The 10,595-nt window shown below is 52.5% G+C and overlaps 1 protein-coding gene across 1 annotated transcript; it reads left to right on the top strand.

Moving 5' to 3' along the window:
* Positions 1-563: 563 nt before the first annotated feature.
* On the top strand, positions 564-3,069 carry ELFN2 (extracellular leucine rich repeat and fibronectin type III domain containing 2; the record flags this gene model as incomplete). The annotated part of the gene is made up of 1 exon (XM_082755770.1): positions 564-3,069. The coding sequence occupies exon 1, from the start codon at positions 643-645 to the stop codon at positions 3,067-3,069; it is 2,427 nt and encodes an 808-aa protein (XP_082611896.1). The 5' UTR covers positions 564-642.
* Positions 3,070-10,595: the final 7,526 nt, after the last annotated feature.

Below are 10,595 nucleotides of genomic sequence, written 5' to 3'. Positions count from 1 at the left end.
TCCCTCTCTGTATTTTTGTTTTCGACATGTTTGATCTGAAGCTCTGAAGCTTCTCCGAGGGAACCCGGGAGAGAAGGAAGAGGAGGAGGAGGAGGAACGGAGGGAGCGTGAGCGACAGAGGAGGCAGCCCTGCCTTATTCTTCCAAATCACAACGTGGAGGGGCAGGGGAAGACTAGAGGGGGGAGGGCTTGGGTTTGTTTTGGGGTGGGTTTGGTGGGGGTGGGGGGTGGGTGGGAGGGAGGACAGCGGAAGAAGTGGGACAGTCGCTCTTGAGCATCAAAGAAGATTCTCTGTCCTCAGTCTGAATTTCTGTTTAGAAAAGAAGCACAAAGTGTTCCCTTCCAGACCACTCATCCTTGGTGGCAGCTTTTGGGTGCGCTGGAAGCAAACTGCATGTCTCCTCCCTGCTCCATGCTCCTGGCTTGACCCAGAGGGCAAGAAGAAATGATGGCGTTGACACCCAATAGGACTGGGGTGCTCATGGACTTCTGTTGCTAAACCCCTATTTACTACCCCCTTTCTCTTTCCTCTGCCCCCAATTTTCCTTTTGCTGTGGTCCTGGAATTTGTATTTTTTGTTGCTTTTTTTTTTTTTTTTTTCTCCTATTTTTTTTTTCCTTTTTCTTTTTCTTTTTTGGCCTGATGAGGGCACCACTGCAGACCATGATGTGCCTGGGGTTGTGGGCAGCTGCCCTGCTCTGCTTGTTTTCCCCCGGCACTGTGCGAGGTGACTGCTGGCTGATCGAGGGGGACAAAGGTTACGTGTGGCTGGCCATCTGCAGCCAGAACCAGCCCCCGTACGAGACCATCCCCCAGCACATCAATAGCACGGTGCATGACTTGCGTCTCAACGAGAATAAGCTCAAAGTGGTGCTGTACTCCTCCCTCAACCGCTTCGGCAACCTGACCGACCTGAACCTGACCAAGAACGAGATCTCCTACATCGAGGATGGGGCTTTCATGGGCCAGACAAACCTCCAGGTCTTGCAGCTGGGCTACAACAAACTCACAAATCTGACAGAGGGCATGTTGAGGGGCATGGCTCGGCTCCAGTTCCTATTCGTGCAGCACAACCTGATAGAGCTGGTCACCCCTACTGCCTTCTCCGAGTGCCCCAGCCTGATTAGCATCGACCTGTCGTCGAACCGTCTCAGCCGCCTGGAAGGCAACACGTTCACCAGCTTGAGCAATCTGATGGTGTGTGAGCTGGCAGGCAACCCCTTCAACTGTGACTGTAGCCTCTACAGCTTTCTTAACTGGCTGGCGCTCTTCAACAACGTCACCAAGAACTACGACCGGCTCCAGTGTGAGACGCCGCGGGAGTTTGCCGGGTACCCGCTCCTGGTACCTCGGCCTCACCACAACCGCAATGCCATCACCATCTTCCAGTCCATGTGCAGAGGTGGCACCATCCCCTCCCTCTCCAGGGTCAACCCCACCCCTTACACCCCCGACTCCCAGCGAGACTTGGATGAGGGCTCAGCCATCAGCCCCGGGGACTTCCTCTCCGTCAAGCCTCCAGCCTCCTCCACCACCGACTCCTCCTTCAGCCCCAGCATCAAGCTCCACGATGTCACCATCACCTCAGCCATCCTGATGGTGACCATCCCCATGCCCTACAGTAAGATGTACGTGCTGGTCCAGTACAACAACAGCTACGTGTCTGACATTGCGACACTGAAGAGCAAGAAGGAGTACGTCACTGTCAACAAGTTGAAGGCCCACACCGATTACACTTTCTGTGTGGCCTCCATCCGCAACAACAGGCGCTACAACCACACTTGCCTGACCTTTGCAACCCGGAGCAAAGGCAGGGAGGACCCCATTTCCAGTACTTCCACCACCACACACTATATCATGACCACCCTGGGTTGCCTCTTCGGGATGGTCATTGTCCTGGGGGTGGTGTACTACTGCCTGCGGAAGCGGAGGATGCAGGAAGAGAAACAGAAGTCCCTCAATGTCAAAAAGACCATCCTGGAAATGCGTTATGGATCAGATATTGATACCAGTACCATGGTCCATCCTTCCCAGAAACTGGGTGAGCCACCAGTGATCCCCGTCTCACGGATGTCCTCCATCCCTTCCATGATTGGGGAGAAGTTGCCCCCACCAAAGTCAATGGAGGCTGGTATGGAGACCCCCAAAGTCACCACTAAAGGCAACTACATTGAGGTGCGGACTGGTGGTGGGGATGGTCTGGAACGGACCCAGCGGGATGAGGACCTGAGGGAGCTTGACAATGGGCAAGGCTCAGCTGCTGAGATCTCTACTATTGCCAAGGAGGTAGACAAGGTCAACCAGATCATCAACAACTGTATTGATGCCCTCAAGCTGGACACGGCCTCTTTCCTGGGTGGTGGGACTGGCGTAGACTCAGACATGGCCTTTGAGTGCCAGTCCATACCTGCCAGTTCCTCGGGTGGGCTAGAGCGGCCCAGCTTTCTTTCCCCACCCTACAAGGAAAGCTCCCACCACCCGTTGCAGCGCCAGCTCAGTGCTGATGCTGCTGTGGCCAGAAAGACCTGCAGCGTCTCCTCCAGTGGCTCCATCAAGAGCGCCAAGGTCTTCAGCCTGGATGTGCCTGACCACCCGCCACTGAGCAAGTCTGACTCCAAATACATCGAGAAGGGCAGCCCGCTCAACAGCCCTTTGGATCGTCTTCCCTTGGTGTCCCCGGGCGCCATCCACCACTTGGAGGTCAAGCCTTCGTACCACTGCAGCGAGCACCGACACTCCTTCCCGGCCCTGTACTACGAGGAAAGTGCTGACACCTTGAGCCAGCGCGTGTCGTTCCTCAAGCCACTCTCCCGCTCCAAGCGAGACTCCACGTATTCCCAGCTCTCCCCCAGACACTACTTCTCGGGTTACTCCTCCAGCCCTGAGTACTCATCGGAGAGCACCCACAAGATCTGGGAGCGATTCCGGCCTTACAAGAAGCACCACAGGGAGGAGGTTTACATGGCGGCTGGGCATGCCCTGCGGAAGAAAGTGCAGTTTGCCAAGGACGAGGATCTGCATGACATCCTGGATTACTGGAAAGGAGTCTCTGCTCAGCAGAAGCTGTGACTCTTCCCCTATTCTTTCCAAGGAAACAATACAAAACAAGACCCCCTCCCCCCAACAACCAGAAAGAAAAAAAAAAAGCCACTTGACTGTGAAAAATAAACCAACAACAAAATACTCCCGACAAATACAAAACTGACAGAATTGTTTCTTAAAGTTTACAACAACAGAAAAACTCTCACACACACAGACACACACACACATATGCCGAATTGTCTCTACTGTGTTACGGGGACCATTGTTCTGCCTGCAGATGGTTGGGAGGAGAGTCCTGCTCTGACACTGTGGTAACAGCACTGGAGTGCGGGTGGGTGGCACTGGGAGGGGGTGGCAGTGGTGGCAGGGGATGGGCAGGGACGGACACTCACCAGGCATGGAACTCAGCTGTGAACTATTGCTCTTTCTGTTCCTCTTGCTGCTTGAGAGATGATTTTTCTTTTTGGTGGGAGGGGAGAACTTTGGTTTAGAGAGCTTCTCTGCCCACTTCATACACCTACTTTTCCAAATTTTCTGTCACATTAGTTTCCCCCCCCCCATATCCTTTGGCAGTTGAGGCTTTTCTCTCTCTTCTGTCCCCTTCCAAGTTAGGTGGGATTTGTTGGAAGAAGTTCTCTCACTCCCTTTCCTTTTCCTCTTCCCTACCCATCTCCCTAGGCTTGCACTTTTCGTCTAGATATTTCAGGAACCTCCATCATCCTCAGAGGAAGGAGTGTGATGGACAGGAGGTAGACTTACCACACAACAGGCTCTGTGCCCTCGCTGCTCTCCCCTCTCCCCTTCTCCCACCATGCTATTGATGTTGAACACCAGCGATCCCGGAGTGACAGGCCTGCTCAGAGCCAGTTATCTGGGGGTATGTCTGTGCTCTTTTGCACATCAAGTCAGGTCCTCAAGGACAGGTGGAGGAGGAGTCATGAAAGTCCAGTCTTTCGGAGGTGCGAGGGGTTCCTATGTCTCCATGGGTGTCATAGGTCATGGGTCCTACCATTTCCCACCATGCACACCCATGCTGAGGCTGAGCTGAGGAGCAGGTTTGGTACACTGGTTTGCCTCCCTTATGATGAGAAAGGGATGTGGAGAGGAGCTAAGCAGAACAACTTGCACGCAAAGCTTCTGTAGATCTTCCCAACTGACTTGCATCATGTTGGGAGAGGGATAGAGGAGCATCAGACATCCTCCTTGCTTTCCTCAGGAGAGTTGAATGCAAAAATAGGATTTCTATTGCTTAGAAAGCACTGGGTTCATAGAAAAGACACCGAGTGGCTTCCACTTGCATAGGCTTTGGATACTTTGGCATGAATAGGAGATAGTGTAGGGTGAAGGCAAAAGCACAGGAAATAAAAGGGATGTGAGAGTGGGCCTGGGAGCAGCCCAGGAGGGTTGGCTCCAAAAGAAGCTCCCTTTGAGTGTGCAGCCATATGGTGTGCTGGGGTAGAGGAGGATACTAGCCTCTGGATAACAGTGTTCCTCTGAATACGTAAGAGGTTCTTAATACTTAAGAGTCAGAACAAACTTACCACCTCCTAAATCCTCCACCTCCTCACAGTTAGCTGTGACAGACTTTTCTTAGGGACTCTTTAACATCTTGTCAAAAAAAAAAAAAACAACACAAGTTTTCCTTGCTAGGTCCCAGCCTCTCTCCCTTGGATAGAAGAGCTGCCACAGTGTTGGGAATGAGCATATTGCCCTCTCCACTTCACCCTGTTTCTGAGCAGCCCAACAAAGCACAATCCTGGCACCCTCTCTCCCAGAGTTTCCTTGTCAGGCAGGGGTGGCTGCCTGCTTTGTGCATCCATAGTGCATTTTTTATGCAGCATTGTGGTCCTCCTCTCCATGAGCTGCACACCCCAATTGCTCTTGACTATCGTTCACACCTACCAGGATGAGAGTGAGGGCCTGTGTTGTGTTGGCCTTTCCCAAATGGCTATTTCCTTTCTGAGTTGCTCCTCTGGGGCTCCAATGTGTTTGGGGGCCCTGGGAAAAGGATGGGTGTGAAGTACCTTCTTTGGGAGGAGTTTATGTGCTGCCTGCACATTATCTGTCAGGTAATAGTGTTGCCAGCTCTGACAGCTGGTTTCAGTGCTGGAGGTAACATAGCTTCATCTTCTAAAAGTGAGGAGCAGCAGTAGGCAGGGCCTGGTGCGCAAAAATCAGAGTGGTACACCTCAAGGTCTAAGCCTGTGAAGATTCTTGGCATCCCTTCTTTGTAGGGATACTGAGAGTAACAATCCTAAGCCAGCTCTGGATCCCATTGCCTCAGCCTCCTTCACTGTCAGCCACATTCCCCCACAGCCAGAGCATCATTTTGCCTCGAGTCCAGAGGTATCTGTGGGACTGACTCCACCCTGTAAGAGTCAGTGCAAGGCAGCAGAAGGGGTGTGTGTGTGCAGAATGATGAAGGACATCGCTGCTGCCGGGTGTTCCTCCACGTTGGGACAATGCAGCAAGTCAAGGCAGGCAAATGCTGTGAGAGGTGGTTAGGCACAGCAGAGACCTCTCCAGCTGCCATGTGGAACAGGCCCAGTGGTCTTCCAGAGCGGCAGCTCTTCCAGGAAAGGCTAATGGCTGGGGCACAGAATTGGACAGGAAAAGGAGGATGTCAGGCACAGGGGGATGGCATCCTGTTCCGCTCCCCGCCTCTTCCCTCCCTGTGCTTCTCCTCTGCTTTATGGTCTTGTAATGAGTTCTGCTCATATAGGTTTTTTTGGGGAGCCTTAACCTGTAATGGTTTCTGCTCCCTCTGCTCATCACCCCAGCAAGGCAGAATGGTCAGGAATACAAGTGTCATCAAGCCCTTCTTTTGCCTATGGTGGGGGTAAGGCTGGGTGTGGGGGATAAGCCAATTCTCTCCCCACTATAGCCCCCCACTCAAAACCAGTGGGTGAAGTTTGCACAAGATGGACTGTTCTGTGGGAGGAAGAGGGCAAGGAAGGGGAACAAAGTGTCCCACCTTCCTTCCTCCTCCCTTCTTCCTTGTCCTGCTCCTTCCCCAGGGATGAGGGCTCACGAAGTGACGCCAGCCCTGTTGGAGGAAAGCAGATTTAACGTTATATTTGCATGATGATTTTACTGTATTTTTCTGAGCAAACACCTGTTGTGTATGTGCCAGTTTGTTGGAATTTAACCTCCCCCCCAGTGTCTCACCCATCCTTGTCCCTGTTTTCCATGCTCCTTTCCTTCATCCCCAATGTGATTTTATGAGAGACTCCTACCAGTTTGGGAGGGAACACAACCCCAAGAGATCCCAACCCAATCAGCCTCATAAAAAACTCTCCCTCCTCTTTTCAGTGCCCCTTCCCCTTGCCCTAAATGTGGTCTCTTAGCTGCTTTTCAGGATTGTGTGTATGAAGGGGGATGTGTTATATACCAAAGGCCTGTTCTTTCTAGTGGTCATCATTTCTCCTAATTATTTAGAAAAAGGAGCGAGGTCCATCGAGACAGATCTCATAAGAGAAACAGTCACTACCATCCATCTGCCCCGGTTTCACCTTCCCCAGATCTACAAGCAAGGCCATTCTTGGGGGAGCAAGGACTACCTCACCTGAAGAGAAACCTCTGTCACAGTAAAAGCTTGATTTGGAGCCTGTTGTGGTCGCTGGAAGACCTCCCACCACCTTCCTCTTATTGATTGCAGGAGGCTTTGGGTTAGGTCTGTCCTACTCCTCCTCTCCTGTGGGTGGCCCTGGCAGAGGGCAGGGCCTGATGACAACTCTAAGACCACCATGGTGGGAAAAGGCCCAAAGAAAAACCTGAAGTTTCTAAGCCCTCTATGACAGGCTCACCCCTGGGCAAAGTGAATCCATGGGGCAGAACCAGGACCAGCCCCCTTCACACTTTATTTCTGGGTTGGTGACTCCTGACAGGGAAAATCAAGAGTTTAGTTCGCCTCACTGAGAAGAGCAAAGGGTGAGGAATGAAGAAGGGTGCTGACCTGCCCTTTCTCTCAAGAACAGGCCCAGGGGAGCTGGGCTGGATTCCCACACCCAGAAAGGTGAACGTGAGACCCTAGGTGTGCTGTTCCTGTGGTGCAGAGCCCTTCCCCACCCCTGCAGGTGCTGCCCCAGCTCCTGCTCCAGTGCCACGTTCCCCTCGCCCGCTCCCCACTCTTCCGTGCTGAATAAATCCCTCCCGAGGCAGGTGTGAAATATTCATGACTGACAAATGAAGATTTACGTCAGGCTGAGGAGGCCTCTGTGTGTTTGCAATGCTAATCAGCCTGCCTTCCTGGAGGAGGCTCTGCCAGGAAGGCTTGGGGGAAGGAGGGGGAGATGCAGGAGGGAAAAAAAGGAGCCAAGGAAGAGAAAGAAGGGGCAGAGACAGCAGGGATGAGCAGGGTCTGCTGTACTGAAAGGACCAAGGGATGGGGAGGGTGCTAGGAGGAAACAGGGAGAGGGAGGGAGCAGAGAAGAGGGATAGGATGGAAGGAACAGGGGAAGAGATGGACGCACAGGAAAGAATAGGATAGAAAGGACCAGTGAGAGAAAGAACTGAATGCACAGGGGAAGAGGAGGTGGGGAGTAAGTCAATGCCTGAAGAGAAAAGCTGGACAGACTTCATGATGAGCTGTGGCCGCTCTCTGTAGGGCAGAGCTCAACGCAACAGGTCGGTAGCTGCCACACGGGCAGGAGCTGGAGCCACAGCCCCGAAAGCACATTTGCCATGCTTGTTGCTGACCGGAGAGCTCGGCTGCGTCTGGAAGCACACAATGCCTCTGGGAACCTGGAGAACGCTCTTCTTCCACCGCCACCACCTCCTTCAGCACAAGCTGCGCTCATGGAGCCACGTCCTCTTGCAGGAGCCAGCCTGCTGCTGATGTCCCACCGCCCAAGCAGGAGGGAGCATCTTCGGGGTGACTCGGTGTGGGAAGGACACTGAGCGCCACCCTCCACCGGGCTACGAGGGTCTCTCCTAGGGCTGGAGGAGCCTGCCCCACCTCAGCTGCCCCCTCCCTACCCTGGCTGAGGCAGGTGTTTTGGGGTCTTTCCCCAACGAAGGGGCAGAGGGGGGTGTCTGTTGCCTCCCCCATACACACACACACACCCTGTCCCTCCAGCCACTTTGCTCTTGCGCTGTGAGGGGCTGTCTTGATCTGCCTCCCCGTTTCTTCCCCGCTGTGGGAAGCTCTCCCTATACCTCTCCCCATGCAGCCCTGCCATGGCAGCTCTAACCCACCCCCGTTCAACCCTTCTCCTCTCTCCCCCTCTCACGGGTCCCCCTCTGTCCGCCCCATCCTCGCGCGTTTGGCTTGGCCTTCGCCTCCCCGTCACCACCACCGCCACTGTGAGGCCTTGCTCTTCGGTGGCCTGCTCCCACCGCCTGCTCTCCCCCTCTCCCTGGGGGGAAGAAGGAGCCGGCTGGGTCAGGCGAGGTCCACCGGGGCTGGTACCGCTGGTCCATCCACAAGCACAGCACCTGGGGCGAGGGGGTGGGAAGGGGTGGGCAGCTGCGGGGGCAAAGAGCCAAGGGGGGGCTCCCCTTGAATGTAAAGAAGGGCCTCGGAGGCAGCTGCTGGGACTGGCTCCTTGTGGCCTCTTTGGTGTTCCTCTTTCCGCAACAACCCTGTGACCCCCCCCGGTTGTGTATGGACACATTTGAGTTGGAGTTATGTTCTTTTCGCTGTTCTTTTATTTTTGTTTTTCTTTCCTTCTTTTGGATTTCTCTTTCTTTCTCTTCCTTTTCTTTCTCTCTCTCTCTTTTCTTTTTCTTCTTTCTTTTCCGGTTTTAAAACTGAATGGCACGAAATCGTTTTTCCTCAACTCGGAGATTCCTGTATGGAGAAAATCAATTTCTATATTTGCAATAAATTTCTTATTTAAAAAAAAAGTGACAAAAAATCCAAAAAAACAACAAACAAAAAATATGAAAAGCTGCTTCTGAGTCCATTTTTCCCAGCCTTGTCTTGCACAGGAGGTGGGATGGGATGGAGGGAATGGGATAAGGGGGAAACTGAAAAAGCTGGGTGAGGGTGTGGGAGAAGGATTCTGGACATCTGCGTCCCACTAAAGCACTTTTCTCTGCACTTGGAGGTTATCTTATTGTGGAGCACTGTGTGGATGCATCCTTGTTTTTGCTGAGTCCTCAGTTCTGCCATGATACTGGTCCTCTACTGCTCAGCACCCAGTTCACATCCTGTCCAAGGCATGCATACAGCACTGCCTGGGTGTAGGACAGAGCTTCCTCACCCATCAATAACACTGCAAATCCTCAGCTGGAGGTAAGAGGCATCCTCTGCCAAGCTCCAGAGCTGTCCGGAGAAACACACTCCAAGCCAGGTGATTTGGCCATGGGTAGTGACTAAGCAATCTGTAGCCTAATCCACCAGCAGATATCCTGATCTCAGCTCTTCCTAAGCATCAATATTTCAAGGCAAGGATACAGCTAGCAAATCTGTGTGTATTGGTGCATTTATACACATAATTAAGCCAATTTGTTCATGGTGACATAGCAGCTATGTCTTCTCTCTTCTCTAGCTCCTGATTTTTTCTCATTTCCAGTCTCTCCAAGAGTGGTAGTGCTGCTTGGCTCAGAGATTTATGTCTTTTGACTGTGCATGTCCAGCTTTGATCAAACACGTCTAACCGTGGCTTCTGAGCTTCCTTCTTGGAGGCAGCTGCTGGGACTAGCTGTTTGCAGCCTCTGTTCCTGGAGTAGAAAAGGGCAGAAATAAGCAGTCGGGGGTGGGGAGGTGAATGTGAATATGGACACAACAGTGACTTTCAGCTCCTGGATATATATGCCGCAGAAGCTGGCAACACTTATTAATGCTTGAATTGATTTTAGAGCAGCCTTGGGGGCAGCTGCCTACTACAGGCAGATGCTTCACAGTCTAATGTGTTCTTCCTTGGTCCTGGGAAGGATGTCTGAGTGTAGGAAGGAATGGTGCTGGGCTCTGCATCTCTTGGGGATGGACAATAGTGCGTAACAAAGTGGCGCTCTGCTAAGGTTAATCAGAATTTCAAGTGCTTGGTGGAAAGTTGGATCTTTGGGTCAAAGAGGAATTCCTGACACCTGCACCTCTGCAGTGCAGGGATCTGGGCTGTCAGAGCCAGGGAATCTCAAACCTTGAGAGGAACAACTTTTAAACTGGTGTAATCTAATCAGCAGAGTGCCCCCATGCTGTTTATTTTGTTGCTAAATTCAATTTTGTCTCCACAGTCCCTGCATTTCGTCTGGTTGCTCTGCCACAGGGATGAGAAAGGACAAGATGTATTTGCAGCTGCCATGTAGGGGGAGCCGAAAGCTTTGGGAAGGAAAGACTGTCAGGGCTGGAGAAGTCATGAATGTCCTGAAGCCAGGCAGAGATTGTTGAATCTCTGTGTTGGGGGCACATTGAAGGACAGTAGTCAGCCCTCTGGGTCAAAAGGAAAGAGTTAAGCATTGCTGGTATTTAAACAGCCTTTGGCTGACTCCAGAGACCCTGGGATTCCTCTGCTCTGCACAGCGCTGTGTGAGACTGTGTGCCTCTGGGGAAGGGACAAGGTGTCAGTGGCTTCTGAGAGTCTGTGTTGTTCTCTCAAGTGCCTCTGAAT

This window comes from Aythya marila (genome assembly GCF_965140915.1).
Source record: "Aythya marila genome assembly, chromosome: 1".
Lineage (NCBI taxonomy): Eukaryota > Metazoa > Chordata > Aves > Anseriformes > Anatidae > Aythya > Aythya marila.
The sequence above is the reverse complement of the archived record's forward strand: the minus strand, read 5'-3'. Positions and strand labels throughout refer to the sequence as shown.